Below are 19,703 nucleotides of genomic sequence, written 5' to 3' on the forward strand. Positions count from 1 at the left end.
TGTGGGCATAACTTATGGGATATTATAAAACGAAAATACAAACTTACGTCAGCAAAAATGTTGTTTGCTATGCGGACCAAAAATCAAAAGTCCAGCGCAAAATAGGGCCAAAAGTGCAAATGACTACATCTGTTGAGTACTTTGAGCCCAAATAAAAGCAAAAATGCAACACAGCCCAAAAATAGGGCAAGAAATTTGAAAACCGAAAAGCCTTTTTCCCTAAAATCAAATTTAGGACACAATATATAATGTAAGTATCGTGTTATATAAAAAACTTAAGTCATGTTACAAGATAATACTATACACATACATTTTCTCTCTCACGTTAATACATTTTCACTACCCTCTTTGTTTCTCAAACCTTGTGTTGTGTGTTAGAAAAGGCGAAAATTATATAGAATAACAATTATTTAATTTTTGATCCAAACTGTTGTTATTTTCTTCAAACCAGTGGTTAGATCTGCAAAGAATTTCCTCAGAAAATCTGAGGAAAAACAGGTGAGTTTTCTAGAAACTGAGATTAGTAATTTTTTTTTTTTTTTTTTGGTTTTGAATTTTGAAGTGTTATTTATAAGCTTTAGTTACTGTTTGTTTTTACAGATGCTATGAAGCGATTAAGGGATGATGTTTATGCTAATCCTCCATTTAAACGCCCATTTACTTCTTCTCGTGGAGAATCGTAAGCTCTTAATCTTTTTTTTGGTGTTATAGGTTTAAATCAGGTTGTTTTGATGTAAAAAAAAAATAAAAAAAAATCTATTATGGTAGTTTTTTGAGGTTCTTAATTTGCTAGTTTTGAGTAAATTAGGCACTTTTAGTTCCTATGTGTGTAATATTTCTTTGATCAGAAGTTGTTAGATGCCTTAAAGACTTATTTTAGGTAATATATTTGTTTTCTTGTAACCCTCAGAGAATTTTCAGTGGATATTTGAATAAAGTTTTGATCTTTATGCATGCTGATTTTGTTTTGGTGGATTTAATTTGCTATCTTTTTCATGAGGTTATCTAAGTATTAACAGACTTTTTCAACAACAATCTAGTTAAGGGACTATGGGTTGCTAAGGGAGTGATTGGTTAGTAAAAAGGGTCCTTTACGGGTTCGAATCTTGGCTCCTGGAATGGGGGTTTGGGTTGGGTTTACCATATCAAATTTGTTTTCTTTAAAAATATTTCTCCTTTAACAGACTGTTTCAACATCAATCAGTTAAGGAGACCCGGTTTGATTCCCAGAAATGGAACTACAGGTTGCTGAGGGAGTGAGGGGTTAGTAAAAAGGGTCCTTTACGGGTTCGAATCATCAAGGGGCTTAAGTGGAAAAGGGTCACTTTTGGCTCTGGGGGTTTTTGGGTGGATGCCCGTGGATTTACCATAAGAAATTTGTTTTCCATTTTTTTTTAAAAAAAAAAGTTTTTTTAGTCAATCTCTCGGGCAAAGGAAAACTTGAAACAAAACCAGTATTTGTTTGCTTTTGTTTTGTTGAGTTGTTGACAATCTTGAGTGGAGAATTTAAAACTATGACTTTTGGGTCTACAGTAACCAAGGCATTAAGAGTGGGTGAGATATATGTTTAGTCCTATTAATATTAAAAGTATATGGTGGGAGGAAATTTGTCAATTTTATGGTTTATAGCAATAAATTTGGTGGCTATTTTTGGTTTGATTTTATGTATAATTTCTTCTTTTTCTCCCAATGAAGATACGGCCAATCACAGCTTCCTGGAAGTGGCGCTGGTGGAGGAGGCAGTGGCAGCGGAGGCGGCGGCGGCACTGGTGAAGGGGGTGCTGGTGCCAGTGTTAGTACCCAAAAGTTGACAACTAATGATGCATTATCTTATTTAAAGGAAGTTAAGGACATGTTTCAAGACCAAAGGGAGAAATATGACTTGTTCCTTGATGTTATGAAAGACTTTAAGGCTCAAAGGTTTGCCGTCTGTCCTTCAGTCTTTCCTTTTCTTTTTTTTTTTTTTTTTTTTTTCCAAAAAAGAAAAAAGGTAATCTCCAAACTGATGATTCATGGAGGACTTTTGCATAATTATGTTGATTTTTCATCGCAGAATTGACACTGCGGGTGTCATAGCAAGAGTCAAAGACTTGTTTAAAGGCCATCCAAATTTGATCCTTGGCTTCAATACTTTCTTGCCCAAGGGCTTTGAGATAACCCTCACTGATGAAGAGCAGGCTCCTCAAAAGAAAACAGTTGAGTTTGAAGAAGCAATCAGCTTTGTGAACAAAATAAAGGTAATGGTTTTGGTGCTTTTAAATTGTAGTGATGATAAAGTCCTTTTATTCATTAGGAGATCCGCTAATAATATATGGGTTCTGATTCCTGCAGAAACGTTTCCAAAATGATGATCATGTGTACAAGTCTTTCCTCGACATTTTGAACATGTATAGGAAGGAACACAAGGGCATCACTGAGGTGTACCAGGAGGTACAACACTTCATATTTGATGCATAAATATGATAGGTAAATCTTATAATATTAGCGTATTCAGTACTCTGTATATGTGTAGGTTGCAGCTCTTTTCGAAGACCACCCAGATTTGCTGGATGAGTTCACGAGATTCTTGCCAGATACTTCAGGTACTGCATCAGCAACACAAACGTCGTTTGGCCGCCCTTCCTTCAATCGTTATGATGAGAGGAGCTCTGCTATTCCCTTGCTTCGGCAACCACACATGGACAAAGTATTCTATAATTTTTTATCTTATTCTAGTTTCTCAGTGCTAGTTGTTCCACTACCATATTGATGAGTCTGCGAATTCTTTGTTCTAGCAACGTTTCCGCCGGGATAGGATTATCAGTTCTCATGCAGAACGTGATCCTAGTGTTGAGCGCCCTGAGATGGATGATGATAAAACAATGGTGAAGTTGCATAAAGAGCAAAAGAGGCGTGCTGAAAAAGAGAACAGGGACCGCAGAAGTCGCGATCAGGATTACAGAGAACCTGATAATGAGAATAATGGAGATTTAGGCATGCACCGCATTGCTGATAAAAGGAAATCTGGTCGGAAGGTTGAAGAATTTGGAGGCACTTACGATGATAAAGATGGTGTGAAAAGTGAGTGCATGGTTAGCATTCTATTGTTACATAAGGAGGCTAATGGTTTTGTTATGATTTGTTCTGTTAGCATTTTCTCCGATTCTTCTTTAGGTTTATGACTCCTCAGTATAGTTTGTTCTGCTGTATGATTTTCATTTACCTTAGGTTTCTATTTGAGTTTGAAGTTTTGATTTTTGTTAGTTCATCTTTAATCACAAAATTTCCATCTTATGCTAAAAATTTGAAAGAGCGATCCTTTAAAAAGATTCTGTCATTTTTGCTATTACTTGGTCGTTGGTAGCAAGAAATTGAGTGCTCCTTTATTCTGGTAGAAAGTGTTCCTATCGTGCCACTTCCACTTTGTTGTTTCATTTTGGAGTTTTTAATCTATGATTTTTGTATGCCACTTACTGTCACTAGATTTGATGATTGACCTTTAATTATGATTTGCTTAATTGTGCCAGATATTTATAGCCAAGAGTTCACTTTCTGTGAAAGAGTAAAGGAGAGACTACGCAGTCCAACTGATTACCAGGCATTCTTAAAGTGCCTCCATATTTATAGTACAGAAATAATTACAAGAAAGGAGTTACAGAGTTTGGTATGTCTAGCTTGTACCTTTTATTCCTTTATTATGGTGTTCCTTCTGTGTTTTTTAAACAGATAGAAGACATTCAAAATTGTGATATATCATATTATGGACATTGATTAGGCACTAGCAATGTTAATAATACAAATTGGTTCGGAGTTATCCAGTCAGGGGTTGGACCACTTTATCCCTCTCCTTGAGGTGGAAATCATGGTTTCCACAGGATTGAATGACACTACAATGTTTCTTATCAATATACCAGACGATTTGCTTGTTTATTGTCATTTAAGCATCACAAATTGGTACGAAATGGTATTTTCAGGTTGCTGATTTACTAGGAAAATTCCCTGATCTTATGGAGGGGTTCAATGAATTTTTGGAGCGCTGTGAACGAATCGGTAATTTTGGTACTTTTAAGTTTGTATAATTGTAATGTTACATCTGTGGTATTCCTCTCTGAATGATACCTACTTTGCAGATGGATTTCTCGCAGGTGTTATGAGCAAAAGTAAGTAGCGACAATGCTTTACACTTAACAACCAAAAAAAGAAAAAGAAAAAGGAGAGAGAGAGAGAGGAGAAAATCACCTCTTTTTATCTTCTTTGGGTGCCTGTTGCTTACCACTATAGTCTGATGAAGTGTTCTGTTATTGCCTGTTGCTTACCACTATAGTCTGATGAAGTGTTCTGTTAATAACAGAATCTTTGTGGAATGAAGGGCATACATCAAAGTCAGTGAAGGAGGAGGAGAAAGACAAAGAACAGAAGCGTGAAATTGATGGTAAAGAAAAGGACCGGTACAAGGAGAAATACTGGGGAAAGTCCATTCAAGAGCTTGACCTTTCAAACTGTCAGAGCTGCACACCCAGTTATCGACTTCTTCCTGAAGATGTAAGAAATCCTTCTATCTTTTTTTCTGATAAGCTCTTATGTAGAGGAATCTCTGTCCATTCTGAACCATATACTGACTTGAACTTGTTAAATCTGTGTTCGGCAGTATCCGATACCTACAGCGAGCCAAAGGTCAGAACTTGGGGCTCAAGTATTGAATGATCACTGGGTATCTGTGACCTCAGGAAGTGAGGACTACTCATTCAAGCACATGCGTAGAAACCAGTATGAAGAAAGCCTGTTTCGATGCGAAGATGATAGGTAGGTTTTCTAACAAGTGTTAACCGGTTAGCCCTAACCCATTGCAAACCAAAGAAAATGAGAAAAGAAAGAGAAAGAGAATAACTTGGGAATGATGAGTATTAGAAAACAAAATAAATCCAAAGGAATCAATCAGTTAAGATGATTGCAGGTAATCTGGCCTTTCCTTCACTTCTACAAGCTCATCACTCCTATGGTCTCAATTATCATGACAAATAAGAATTATCAAATGTATATGGTTCTTGAAATAGCTTATTGACTCGTAAAAGCTTCTTTATTATATCCGCTTAAGGCTTTCCTTTAGTGGTTTTCTTCTGTATTTCATGATTTCATCAATGATAGTTGGTTGCATTCTGTTAACATCAGGTTTGAGCTAGACATGCTTTTGGAGTCAGTGAGTTCAACCACTAAGCGTGCAGAAGAGTTGTTGAATGCCCTTAATGATAATTCAGTTGGTGTGGATGGTCCCACCCGTATTGAAGAACACTTCACAGGTTTGGCTTTTCTGATATCATCAAGATGCTGTCTCTTTCTTTACAGTTCATTAACATAAAAGAAATGTAGATTTGTAGCTTGCTGATGCATGAAGTTCTCCTTTATGTAGCATTGAACTTAAGGTGCGTTGAACGTATCTATGGTGACCACGGACTGGATGTGATGGACATTTTGCGGAGAAACCCATCTCTTGCGCTGCCTGTTGTGTTAACCCGCTTGAAGCAGAAACAGGAGGAGTGGACGAAATGTCGCTCAGACTTCAACAAAGTTTGGGCTGAAATTTATGCTAAGAACCATTACAAGTCGCTTGACCACCGAAGTTTCTATTTCAAGCAACAAGATTCAAAGGACCTTAGCACAAAATGTAAGTTCCGGTGTTTAGTTTGTATGTGATGGTCATGGATTTTGCTGTGGATTTTCTCACAGTTGTTTTGATTCTCGACCTTCATTTTTCATGGTCATATGGACCTAACGGATGCTATTTCTACCAGGCTTATATTACTGCACCATAATGTTTGTGTGCCTTCCATTATTCATTTGTTCTGTCTGTTCCATATCTTTCCATTCTTTTCAATTCTTACACCTTCAGGACAAGCCATCGATTCCTTCTCTCCTTCACACTGTTAAATTAAATTGTTTTTTTTCTATTTGGTAATAGATGCAGCCTGAACATACTACTTTCGTCCATGCAGAGAATCTGCTGCTTTAGGTTTTTAGTGTGACTTGTAAAACCTGTTTTATTTCTCAAGTCGTTTTATTAGATGTCTTCGAACAACATGTTGGTAACTGGCTGACGTTGCAATCATCCTCTTCTAAATTCACCAGCGACGTTACTTTATATCGTCATTAGCAACATTGTTGATTTGATGGAAATGTTGATACTTTCTCTTTTGATGAAGAAAATGTTGATACTTTCTCTCGGAGACTGTCATTATAGTTAGTGAATCATTGCATGTTATAGTACTTTCTCTTGTTCCTTTTCGAGTTACAGTCTAGCTTTCTTCACATCTTAATTTGAGATTCACTCCCTTAATACATACTAGCCTCTCCAGTTGCACCTTCGTGTATGTTCTTTTCTGCCCTTCTTTTCCTATACAAATACTACTAGCATTCTGGTTACTCAATACACGCTACATATATTTTCTTGCCGGTATTTCGGAAATATAGACTGCTTGTTATCTAGTGAGCTTGCCTCACTTTTTAAGTAGTTTCTCCTGTTCTCTGGTCCTAGTTATTCTAGCTTCCTTTCTATCTGTTTTTTTCTATTTATTTTGTGCTACTGCTACACAGTTCTGAGTATTTGACTGTGAGATCAGTAATGTAAAGCCTAGGTATCACATGACTGTTTAGTGTATCAACATTGATAATTTCAGTTAGATGTTTCCTATAGTTGTTCCTTATAGTTTTCATGATTCTGATTTGACAGCCTTACTGGCGGAGATCAAAGAAATTAAGGATAAAAAGCAGAAAGAAGATGACATGATTCTTGCTATTGCTGCTGGTAGTAGACATCCAATAAGTCCTCATCTTGATTTTGAATTTGCTGATCCTGAAGTTCATGAAGACTTGTACAAACTTATCAAGTATTCTTGCGAAGAGGTTTGTTCCACAGAGGAGCAATTAAATAAAGTACTGAGGTTATGGACCACCTTTCTTGAGCCAATCTTTGGTGTTACTTATCGTCTTCATGGCTCTGAGACTCCTGATGATGATGTCTTGTCGAAGCATCATGGTTTGAAGAACAATGGAACTAGCATTGGCGAAAGTGATGGAAGTCCTAGTGCAGATGCTACCACTACTAAGTCTAAGCAATCGAAAGTTGTCTGCAATGGAGATGCTAATTCCTCTCCTCAACGAGTAAATTCTTCCAGGACAAGCTTCACAAATACAGATGCTCACCCCAAGGAAGATGGATTAGCGGCAGCTGGTGAACACTTAATTAGTTCTGATGCAGCTACTGCCCTCGGAGCAGATAATGTTTGTGCAAGATTGGAAAGTACTTCAGGTATATGTATTCGGACTATGTCTGATTTGTGGTGATTGATGGATGTTTCTTCACTGTCTTAGGTCATGCTGAATTTGTTCGACTTACTGTTGGTGCTGTGTAGTTTTGACCAAGCTCCTTTATTTACCAAACCGATTTTGTTTATCCAGGGCGCAGTACACGACCTGGTAATGGCACTGCTGAGGATGGCCAAGGAGCCAAGTCTAATACTGATAACATACCAACTTCTGAGGTGTGAAGCTCATAACTATGTTAAGTTTGGTTTCTGCTGATGATCATGATTACTCAAAGGTAAATGTGGATTCTTTTTTTGACACAGTGTGACACTTCAAGATCACTTCCCTTGGTAAATGGCGGGTTTGCTGAAGGTTCTAGAATCAATGGGTATAATGCTGATTCAGTTGATCCCTCCAAACATGAGAAGGAAGAAGGTGAGCTGTCGCCTAATGGGGACTTTGAAGAGGACATTTTTGGTTTTCGAGATGGTGCCTCCCGCAATGGAAGTATGCAATATCAATCCTCGGGTGCTGAAGTTGTTGGTCGTCAGGATGCTGCTGGTGATAACGATGCAGATGCTGATGATGAAGATAGTGAAAATGTTTCTGAGACAGGAGAAGATGTTTCAGGTAGTGAGTCCGCTGCTGATGAGTGCTCTCGGGAGGAGCATGAGGAAGAAGATGATGGAGAGCATGATGAGCTTAATGGTAAAGTTGAGAGTGAAGGTGAGGCTGAGGGCACGAGTGAAGCAAACTTTGTTGGAGGTGATGGCACTGTGTGTCAAATGTCTGAACGTTTTTTGCTTACTTCGAAGCCTCTTGCTAAACATGTGGCTTCACCTCAATTTGGGGGTGTCAAGAGCGACCTGCAGGTCTTTTATGGAAATGACGATTTCTACGTGCTTTATAGGCTTCATCAGGTAAGGAGGTTTACTTTTAAATTGTGGTACCGCTAGATGTCAACTTCCTTTAAGCCCGCCCTGTTTCTTGTCTGAACCTACAGAGGTGTAAGCTGTTTTCCTTATTTTCCCCTTTATTTTTCCAGATTTTGTATGCAAGGTTATTATCTGCAAAGCGGAATGCAGCATCATCTGAATCAAAGTGGAGAACTGGAAAGGATACTGGCTCTGATCCCTATGCCAGGTGGATTGCAAGTTTTTTGGATAGATCAGAAGGTCGGTCTGCTTGTTTTTTTTTAACAACAGTGGATGTTTGTGTGCAGATTCATGAGTGCACTGTATAGTTTGCTAGATGGATCTGCAGATAATGCAAAGTTTGAGGATGAATGCAGATCAATCATCGGGAATCAGTCATATGTGCTATTTACTATGGACAAACTGATATATAAACTGGTTAAGCAGGTATTTTTGTTTAAACGTAATCTGGTATGCTATGGCTTGGTGGTTCTTGATCTTGACCACAATTTTGGTTTATTTATTTGTTTCTACTTAAGCTTCAAACTGTTTCAAGTGATGAGCTGGACGGCAAGCTGCTTCAGTTATACGAATATGAAAAATCACGGAAACCTGAGAAGTATGTTGATTCAGTTTATTACGAAAATGCTCATGTCCTCCTCCATGAGGAGAACATTTACCGGTTTAATTGTGTAGGTCCCTCACTACTTTGTCTGTTTTTGTCTTTGCACCCCTCTCCTTTTCCTTTTGGGTACCGTGTTCAAGTTCATAAAAGTGCTGTGTTGTTATGTGATGCTTCTTGCAGACATCTTCCCCGACTCGTCTGTCCATCCAGTTGATGGATGATGGAAGTGAGAAGTCTGAAGTTGTTGCAGTTTATATAGACCCCAGTTTTGCCGGTTATCTGCATAATGATTATCTTTCTGTTGAACATGGGAAGAAAGAGTCGTCCGCAGTTATGCTAAAGAGGTAATTTGATTCCTATCCAAAAGTTTGGAATGCAGCTTGTATCAAGAGCTCAGCCAAAAATACAGACATTCTTCTTGGTTTGAGGAGTGGGAGTAGGGAGGGCATGGGTTGTATGAGTTGATGTCCGTCCAACCTTGTGTTTTTGTTCCATTTTTATATTCTGCTCTTGTGACTGCCCTAGGAAAGTTTTTCATTTGTGTTAGACCCACCTTAAAAAGTATAAAATTTTGACGAGGGTCACTTTAGGTTAATTAAAGCAGGGGAGTATATGTCAAACCTGCCTTTGCCTTGAGATTCTATGGAGAGAGAAATTTTAGGTGTTTTAAGGAATGATAATTCATCCTTGCCCTTTGTAAAGTTCAAATGCTTGCAGAACATGTTTTTATGGTGTAACAGATATGTAGCAATGTTTTAGACATCCTGGTGGAATTTTTAAGTTCTGTTCACTGTTAAAGAGAGGAGAAGCCACCTCATCTCCCCACCTTCCTTTTGTACTTTCAGCACTTTCTTGGTGCAATTTTGTCAAGGAAATATTTCGATTTATGTATCAAAAAAATAGAATAAGCATTCAATGGTTTCCTTGTCTAATTTAAATTCCTTTTTGTGAGATCTGTGAGCAGAAACAAGAGAAAGCGCACCGACCATGACGTACCTTCTGCCCTGTGCATGGTGATGGAAAATATTATACTCGTAAATGGTTTGGAATGTAAGATGGCTTCGAATTCATCCAAGGTACATGAATTTCTAGTGACGTCAACTGCTGAAATTGCAAATGTTACAACTTGGTGATATGTTAAAGTGGGTTTTTGCAAATCCCGAAAATATGTACTTTGTACCTTATGTGGCATTGGTTGTAAATGAGAAAGTTAGTGCCTGAGTTTTGTCCAAATCCTATGAATCATAGGATGTTACTGCAAGTGTCAGATGCACTTCTCAAGCTCTTTTTGCTCTCTATCTTTGGTTTGGTGATGTATCAGTTCTCAGCTAAAGATAAAAACAATATTAGGATAAGTATTCCACTGATAAGATAAAGCTTTGCAGATTTCTTATGTACTGGACACAGAGGATTTCTTTTACCGTCTTGGAAGGAAAAGAAGAAACATTTCTGCTGGCAGATTATCATGTCATGGCCAGGCGAGAGTAGAACGCTTTCAACGTGTTTTGACGTCCTCATTATGATGATGAGTGACCTTCGTGTTTTGGTAAATATGTGGCAATCAAGGTATGCATCAGCTATCTAGCCAATCAGTATATATATCAAGGTCTATTCGGCGTACTTGCTTTAAATTCACATCAGTATTTGTTGCTATATTAAAGAACTTGTCTCACTCATTGATCTCCAAAAAAAGAAAAAAAAAAAAAAAAAAAAAAAAAAAACACGAAGTGGGAGAAAAGAATGTTTGCTCACTCTTATTCCCTACTTATTTCTGTGTACTTCAGATAGTCATGGTTTCTTTGGTACAACAACTTACTTGACCCAACTGGTTGCACTCGGTCGCGGAATTCTCTCGAATTGACTTCACCCTCGGAGCAAGGATCGAGTCGTGGATGTTCTCGTTAATTGTATTATACTGGTCAATGGCAATCAAGCCATTTTCTTGTAAATATGGGTTTCCCTCGTGATGTTAAATTGTTAATTGTAGAGTTGTGTTTATTGAATTGTATCGCTTCCATGGGAGCGCAAAGAAGCGTAGAGTGCTTCTCCTCAGCAGCAGTCTCTGTTCAAGCGTCCCCTGTGAAGTGAACTAGGTGAAGGTGGTATAGTGGAAAGGCTTATATTAGATATTTCAGTGGGTTTTAGTCCCTAATCTTGTACATAATACATATTCCAATTCCTGAACTATGCTAAACATAAGTGAGATTTGTTCCCTTGTTGGCAAGGTGTTTAGTTCAATCATTCATTTATGTATTTGTCTAGTTATACATTGAAGTGTGTGTTTTTTCATCCTAACCAGAGGTCTTCAATTCGGGCTCAGGGACTGGCGGACCTCTTGGTAGGGAGCTTTTTACTCTCTTCTTAGTAGGTTTCCCTGTGCAAATGTGGATTAGTCGGGTTAGTGAGTTCTGAATTCCTAATGTCTCAAATGAAAAAGAGAAGTACATGTGTTCCATTTCGTGGTGGGAATACAAACTAGTTTTCCTTCAGTCCCCATTCTGGAGTTGATGAGTCCAACAATATGAAGATGCATGTGCTCCAATAGCTGTGGGTTATATTGATTGATATATTACGAGGGTCTTCTAATGGTAGGCTGATAGTCTTGGTATTGCAGTGAAGAAACTCAATTTTTGAAGTCGCTATTCAATGTTATAAGTGATGCCATAGAAAAAACAATTAAAAATTGGTCTACTTGCTGTACCATCACATGAATTCAGATAACAACCGGGAAGCAAACCACAAAGAATGCTTCTCATTTGTAATAAGTAAATCATCAATCATATTGATTAAATCTTTTCTTGGTTGAATAGGTTCCTAAAAAAGCTTGTCAATGTGGTTTTTGACATGGTTCTACACAGCCTCTGGATATTGTTTCTCCAGTTTTAAGTATATTTATGACACTACCACCTTAACCTTAGAGCTGGCATTAGTGTAACATACTAACATCCATGGAGAAGCAAGAGGAAAATTAATTAAATTTAGCAATCAAATTGCTGTCCTTTCTGGTTTATGAGAACTCGAACTCCTTACCCTCTGTTTGGATGGTTGTTTCCCGTGGTTCATTAATGTACAGTATGGTATGGTACAATATGGTGTTGTATTGTATTGTACTGTATTAATGAATACAATGTTTGGATAGACTGTATCGTTTGTTGTGGTTTAATAACATTTGTATTGTTTGGTTTGACTGTATGGTACTATATAATAACTTGTAAGTTTACTAAAATACATTTAACTCTTAATTAGAAATAATTTATATATATTAATAAAACTCAGGTAAAGAATAAAATAGGAACTTTAAAAAATAAGTAGGTAGTGGGTGGGGAGGGGTGGGTGGTGTGAGGCGGGTGATTGTGAGACGAGAGTGGGGGTAGTGGGTAGTAGGGTGGGGGTGAGTGGTTGTGGGGGTGGGGTTGGGTGGTGGTGAGGGGTAGTGGGTAGGGGTGGTGGAGGGGTGGGTAGTGTGGGATGAGGGTGGGGGTGAGTTGTTGTGGAGTGGGGTTGGGCGGTGGTGAGGGGTAGTGGGTGGTGGTTGGGGTGGTGGGGGTGGGTGGTAGGGCGGGGGTGGGGTTGGGGTGAGTGGGATACTCATCAGTCAGCTTAAAATTATACTCGCAACATCTATAGGTCACCTTAAGATTAATTGAGAGGTTTTAATCCTTCTATTAAAGGAAATGACTTGGCTTTTACTCACTTTTATTGTTAGATAAGTTGGAGCCAAAGACATGACATATGGTGTAGGGACATCTTAAGAAGTAATCCTATAGCAAATCACACACAATCTGGTTTCGAAGATAAGGTTTTCGATCAGGAAAAATACTTCTGATTGATTTACAATTTCATATGAGGTGTACATGGATAAAACTGTTAAAGGTAACAGCAAACTTTGAAAGACCTGTTAGTTGTCGTTTTAGGACCAAGTGTGTCTACATTGTACATGCATTAGGGACTATCAGTTAAGGGTGATTGTACAGGACCAAAATGAAACAACCTAATATATTAAGGACCATTTTGATCATTTTCTCTGCTACAAGCAGCCGCCTAGTGTCATCTATATAATTCCGGGACAAAGGTCTGGTGACATGGCGCTCTCATAGATGAGTATTGCTATTTATCTTTGTGATTTTCCCCCATTTATCTTCCTAATTATTATGAAAAAAAGAATCAAGAGTCGCATTTATTGCCTTCCTAAAAGAGTGGAATGATTGCAACTTCCTAAAATAATGTACCAATTTTAAACGTTGCTAGGTAATGGTGGCAATTAAAGTTATTAACAAAAAAAACATTCAAACTGTTACTTTTCCTTCTTTTCTTCCTTCCCTTCTCACACCACACCAGAAAGGTAGATGTGTTGACTGTTGCCTTTCTGTTCCAAATTATCCCAGGAAGAGTAATTTGCAATAAGAATACAAGAAGAGCATAAAAAAATCTTAGAATGATCGAGTTGTGTCAAAGGTGGTCATCACTTTGGTGCAGATCAAGAGACCTACTCTACCGAATTCCTTCTCGTGTCATAATAGGCAAACATACATTCATCAACACGAAAAAGGAAGTTCAATGACGGCGGAAGATTCATCATCAGATATGGTCACATGAGTTTGGTAAGCATAAATATACTATTCAGTTAGTTTTAAGTTTGAATGATTTACAAATATATATACTCCTATAATTTATTCTTTGTAGCTTATTTTAGCATTTTATTTTGTTATTTTTTCATCTCTTCTTCGGCTTTGTTACTATATGATTCTTCACAATAAATAGTTGCTTTGATATGTTCGACTTTAACTGAAAATCATTTTTATTCATCAACTTTTGTTGGCATCTCTACTTTTGAACATGTGTTAGTGTTGATCACATCAATAACACAGTTGGGATTGACAGTGGCGGAGCCACAGCCCGGCAAGGGTGTCCAACTGAACACCCTTCACCGAAAAATTATACCGTGTAGACATGTCAATTATTACGTATTACAGACATATATTACATATTGAACACCCTTAATATATAGAATATATGAATTCGAACACCCTTGACAAAATTTCTAGCTCCACCACTGGGGATTGATGGTCGTCAATGCCTTCGCTTTAACTTTAGAATATAAGGTAGTTCTCCTAAAAAATAAATGGAACTTCCTTTGTGAGGTGGTTGTTGTTGTTGTCTCCTTTTCGTTTGAAGTGATAATACTCTTTTATTATTTGGATATTAGAAAAATACTAATTCATAAATACAATGAGGTTTTCCTAGTGGTAAAAACTTGGATATAATGTGATTATTTCAGTTTTTTCTTTGACAACTATTTTGTAGCGAGTGTTTTTATACTCTGTATGATTTCACGAGTCATGCTTGGCATTATTTGTGTTCTGTAATTGCTACTTCATACATCTAATATGTGAAAAAGTGCACCAAACGTAACTAAATCTAATAATGCATCTAATTTGTGAAGAAGTTCAGGTCAACAACTTCCAATATTTGCTACTCTTGGCAAATTCGCAATGAGGCAAGAATTATAATCGTACTATCACACATGACACAACTTATAATGATTTTAATGGTATCATATTTGGATGTATGATCTATAAGTGAAAGTAACATTGAGTAGTGATTTTCTTCTAATAGTCTCAAGCTATCTGATATTCGTTTTCCCCATATTATAGAATTATGCATATAATTTTGTATTTCTAAATTCTTTTCACAAACTTCTCAGTTCTTTTTTTCATTTTCATTCTTAATACTCAAAGATTTGTTGTTTTTGTGTATTTATAATATTGATTTTAAGAGAATAAAGAAGGAAAGAAGAAGAAACCAAAAGCAATTAAGGAGGAGAAAAGACAAACGATCCCGTGATCATAAAAATAGCAGTTATGCCTCTTGGAAAAAGAGAACAAGAGTTGCACCATTATCGGCTTAAATATTAACTTGCGATCTGAAGTTAGTTCCTGAAAATTCACACATTGAATGAGTCATTTGGATGGTAACTACCAAGACATTAATCTAGGCATTTAAGAAAATAACGTGTTAGAAACTTTTTCCTTTTATAGACATAGTAAATGATTACACCAGAACTTTTATTGTGAAATTTAGAGTGCTGGATTTGCAGAAAATATGCCGAAATGTGGAGATTTTTTAGCTGAAGTTTTAGAGTCCCGAAATGGGTAGAATATGTGCTAAAATGTGACATTTACAGTCCTAAAATGCGCAGAAAATGTGTTGAAATTTATAGTTTTTATTGATGAAGTATAGTGTGCTGAAATGGGCTGGTGATTTGTGCTGAAAGTGTGTTGAAAGACTGCTAAAATTGCACTGTAAAGAGAGCAGTAAAAGTCCAGGCTCGACAAATCATTGATCTCCATAAGTCTTTAATCATTATAAAGTATATTGTCCACTGTGAAATCGTATATTCAATACTTTTTGTGTATACAAAATTAGAGAAAATTTTATATCAAGGAAAAAATGTTACAGTCAGAAAACACGTATTAGAAGATAAAATTGATCAAAAAATACTGACATTTGCTATCATTTATTATAGCTTCTTGAGATATGTGACAATATCAAATCTCCACATTTATGTTAGAAAATATTGTTATAAATGTCTTTACTTTTTACAAGAAATGACCTTTACGTTATTTTTTGTATTTGGATATTAGCGAAGGATCATTTATAAGCTAAATGAGGTCATTTACGACCGCGCGAACTGCGGGTAAATTACCTAGTTTCAATATATTTTTGTGAGCAAAGTGTTTATCTTTAGAACTGGATAGTTCTCTTGCAAGTTGCACCAGTCAGCCAAATGGAATTCTTGATAGTCGGTCCACTATCTGTGTATTTATACTAATTTTATATTACTGATGGCATTTTGATATTTGAATATTAAAGTTTTACGAGTGAGCAAGAAGATTATTTAAAGATAACGTAATAGTGAAGGATTATACGAGTTTTAGAAAATTGTTTTAGAGTTTGAGAGGTAAAATGATTCTCGCCTTGGCACAATACACAACTTTTTAGCCCTGGATAGAATCATACGGTCACTTAAAGTGCTTCACAATTCAGTATTTTAATATTTTAAGGTTCTGAAAATACTAATATGAAATTATTCGTATTTGAGATTAAAAAAACTCTTTCTATCTCAATTTATGTGTGGTGTTTTAATTAAATGGAGTTTAACAAATAAAGGATTTTTTTTTTTAAATTCGTGCTCTAAAATAAGTCATAGAATTTGTGTGAATATAAATCATCTTATTAAAAATAAAATTAGTATTTTAGAGATAAACTAGTACTAAATATAAAAATATATCACTTTTTTTGCACGGCTAAAAAAAAAATGTCACATGGATAGTGGAATAATATTTGGTGCTCAATTAAAATCAAGAGTGTCTTTCTTTTTTCCCCCAAATTATGTAAAAAAAAAAAAAGGTTCTTTCAAGAAAGAAAAGAAGTAAAAATCTCGTCTTACGAGGCAAACAGAGCCACTTGGATTTCTATTCAAATCCATGGGCCTTTGCGTACATTGATTGAAAACAAATTACAGCCAATGAGAACATTCCAGAGAAAATACTTTCTATGTCAATTTATGTAACACTTTTTGTTTTTTAAAATTCAAACTGCACGAACTTTGATCAATATTTTAATATATATTTTTTCATCAAATTAATATGAAAAAAGTTACAAACTTTAATACTTTTTATGTAATTTTTAAATATATAAATTTTAATTTTAAAATATTAAGTTAATCTAATCCGATATAAATTAGGACGGAGGGACTATAAATATGGGCAATCACAATTTAGGCAATCTGCCAGCTGAAGGCTCTATTGTTTGAAGTGACTTCACTTTCCAATTTCTGCTGCTCCATCTTCCCATGGCTTCCTCCACCATTAACCGATGGTTGAGGCCCGAGGTCTGTCTCTCCATCTCTTCAAGTTTTGTTTTGCTACTATCTCCGTTTCAATTTCTTTGTCTTATTTTTCTTTTTAGTCATTTTCAAAAATATTGTCTCTTTCCATATAACATGATTAGCACAATAAGATTAAAAAGTATTTTGGTATATTCTACGTATCTTTATTTTTAGAAAACTTTTCTTTTTTCTTAAAGTGTATGCCTAAGTCAAAACCAGACAAATAAATTGGAAAGGAGGGAGTATTTTATTGTTTGGGTCATAGATCTAGTATAGAAGCAACGGGTGCATGTGTAATATGATAGTGCATTTACTAGTTCTACATATGAGGTTTTTTGGGTTCTCTATAGTTTCGCTTATTAGTTCCGAGTAACTGAATACTGACGATGATGCAATAATTTGTGGTGTTACAGGTGTATCCACTATTTGCAGCAGTAGGAGTAGCTGTTGGAATTTGTGGGTTTCAATTAGTTCGCAATATCTGCGGCAACCCTGAAGTCAGGTAACCTTTCCTCTGTTCATGCTGTTGGGTTTTTATATATTACTATGAATTGCCTGATTCTTGAAATTACTATTAGAAATCTTATTTTGCACTACATTTGACAAGCTCCGTATTTGGACCTCCTAAGCAGCGAACTTCTTAATGAAAAGACATGCATGAAGGTTGATCCAGCATATAAAGGTGGAAGATAATAATTTAAACTTGTATAATATATTCATAGGTGTAGGTCAGGTGTGCATCCACAACATTTATATTTTGGATGTGTCTCTGTCAGCATAATGCATCTCCTTAGTTTCATACTTATATTGTTGCTCTTGAATTTGGTTAAATTCATTGACAGCAAAAATTTTGGTACACATATTTAAACAATAGAGACTGAATATGTAATTTTTTGTTTTTTTTTTTGTTTTTACATCTTATCATATGCATAGATTATACATGTGTGAAAATTTAGGGCAATTTTTCAATTTATGTAAATATGAAAGGAAGAATGATACTGCGAGGAAAAAAGAAGGCAAAAGTAAGGCAAACAATTTTCAAAAAAGGGAGAACTTTTGCGGGGCAGGGTTGCGAGGAATTTTTTGGGAGGTTATTCGTACGTGTTTAAAAATTTGTCAAAAGCCTAAATCAGTTATTTACATGAGTTAAAAGGACAAGGATTTCAGATCAGTTAGTTACTTCTACAGCTTTGTTTGGTCATGAGAGGTATAATCAATTTCAACTGCAACTTTTGTTCAGTGTCTAAAATGAGCTTATGGGCCATGTAATGGGGAGATCTCCATTGGTTGAGACCTTTCTATGTTAGAAATTTCCTTTAAAAATCTGATATGGAAAGGGAAGAAAGAAAACTGTGTGAAGGACTTTGAACTTCTCTATACTACAGTTCCCTGCTACTTTTAGTGGACTTTTTCCTTCTGTTCTGATTGTGTGTTAAGAGTTTTGCATATTTGGTTGTTCATCATTGTATCAGATGTTTCTGTTTTTTTTTTAAACCAACATGTAACTCTAGAAGGTAATTGTAAATAGGACCTTCAACTTCTCTGAGCTGGAGCTTATTGCTATTTGTAATGGATGTTGCTCTTTGTTCTTAGGACCCATTGCAATTGATGTTTGTTTTTCCCTAACAAAGAAATAATAAGTGGAGTTGCAGAAAGTAGAATATTGCAATATAGAGCCCGTTTGGATTGGCTTATAAGTTGGCTTATAAGCTGTTTTCAGCTTTTTTGAGTGTTTGGCTGGCCAACTTAAAGTCATTTTGTGCTTAAAATAAGCTCAAAAAAATAATTGGACCCATTTAACTTAGTTTATCTAAAGCAGTTTATAAGCTGAAAACAACTTATAAGCCAAAAAAAAAAAGTTGGACTACCCCAACTTATTTTTTTCAGCTTATAAGCTGCAAACAGCTTTAAGCTATAAGCCAATCCAAACGGGCTCATATTCTATTATTTCGCTGATGTCTTTGTGTTTTGCAAAACATAGGGTGACCAAGGAAAACAGGGGAGCAGGAGTGCTGGAGAACTTTTCAGAAGGGGAGAAATATGCAGAGCATGCTCTTAGGAAGTTCGTTCGTAACAGGTCTCCAGAGATTATGCCGTCTATCAATGGCTTCTTCAGCGACCCAAAGTGACGCTCAAATTTAAGCCTAAAATTTATTGTTTGCTATTGACATTTGAATGAGATAGACAGACTGAAAATGGTTGTTTTCTTCACTAGATTGCATTCAAAATGGATTCAGATATATAAAGAAAATCTCAAACTAAATGTCATTAACAATCACAATTGCTTGTCTCCAAAAGTGTACCTTTGCATTTTCATTTATATCTACTCCCTTTTTGCTTCAAATTTTCATTCACTAAAATGAATAGCACTATTTTCGTTCATAGGAGTGCAACTACTGTGTTAGCCTAGGTTTTACATGGCTCAGTTACTGAGCTTAGACATTTCACTGTTCGATCAACCAATTCAAATCGCCACGTGTTCAGGAGCAAGTGCTTGGCCTTTCTGATACGAAAGAAGAGTGAACTTTATCTTTTAATGCATGTTTCCAGTTATTCTTAACTCTATAATAAACCCTAAAAGAGGGTTGTCTCATTATATCTTGGAGAAATTGTGGTCCGTGCTACTTAATATGACATCCACTACCTTGATGCTTTCTGAATGATCACAGGTAAAATTTCCGTTATGATATGACTATGTACAGAATACATTTGTGAATCTAGCTCAGTTTGTATTGATTTTCTTCCGCCTTTTCATCTCTGATCTAAAGATTCCTCAATGGCGATTACTGAACCCCAAATTGGGACAAATGGTCCAACTAATGCTGAAAATTCTGGGCAAAACTTGACTACAAGTCAAGGTCCAGGAATTGATTATAATCAACCGCTTTTCTTGCATTCTTCCGATTTAAGTGGGATACAAATCATTACATTTCAACTAACTGGTGTTGAAAACTTTGCAATTTGGCACAATTCGATGAAACTTGCTCTATTAGGC

General features: G+C 36.2%; 2 protein-coding genes across 4 annotated transcripts; both read left to right on the forward strand.

Annotated features, from left to right (window-relative positions):
* The first annotated feature begins 267 nt into the window (after nt 1-267).
* On the forward strand, nt 268-11,034 carry LOC132037766 (paired amphipathic helix protein Sin3-like 2). 3 transcript variants are annotated; one of them, XM_059428374.1, is made up of 24 exons: nt 268-498; nt 601-679; nt 1,696-1,920; nt 2,054-2,237; nt 2,332-2,430; nt 2,513-2,686; nt 2,775-3,060; nt 3,507-3,643; nt 3,954-4,029; nt 4,110-4,139; nt 4,331-4,521; nt 4,628-4,782; nt 5,149-5,276; nt 5,387-5,641; nt 6,704-7,282; nt 7,432-7,514; nt 7,602-8,198; nt 8,324-8,421; nt 8,501-8,639; nt 8,732-8,884; nt 8,998-9,161; nt 9,770-9,893; nt 10,203-10,383; nt 10,602-11,034. In XM_059428374.1, exons 2-23 carry the CDS (start codon nt 606-608, stop codon nt 10,338-10,340), a joined length of 4,089 nt encoding a protein of 1,362 aa, XP_059284357.1. In that variant the 5' UTR covers nt 268-498; nt 601-605; the 3' UTR covers nt 10,341-10,383; nt 10,602-11,034. The 3 variants fall into 3 exon arrangements, with proteins under 3 accessions (XP_059284357.1, XP_059284375.1, XP_059284364.1); XM_059428392.1 differs by having other exon boundaries at nt 4,349-4,521; XM_059428381.1 differs by having other exon boundaries at nt 269-498; nt 9,782-9,893.
* Nucleotides 11,035-16,553: 5,519 nt separating this feature from the next.
* Nucleotides 16,554-19,052, forward strand: LOC132037784 (uncharacterized). Its single transcript, XM_059428403.1, has 3 exons — nt 16,554-16,711; nt 17,122-17,210; nt 18,690-19,052. Exons 1-3 carry the CDS (start codon nt 16,673-16,675, stop codon nt 18,835-18,837), a joined length of 276 nt encoding a protein of 91 aa, XP_059284386.1. The 5' UTR covers nt 16,554-16,672; the 3' UTR covers nt 18,838-19,052.
* Nucleotides 19,053-19,703: the final 651 nt, after the last annotated feature.

This window comes from Lycium ferocissimum, chromosome 2, assembly GCF_029784015.1.
Source record: "Lycium ferocissimum isolate CSIRO_LF1 chromosome 2, AGI_CSIRO_Lferr_CH_V1, whole genome shotgun sequence".
Lineage (NCBI taxonomy): Eukaryota > Viridiplantae > Streptophyta > Magnoliopsida > Solanales > Solanaceae > Lycium > Lycium ferocissimum.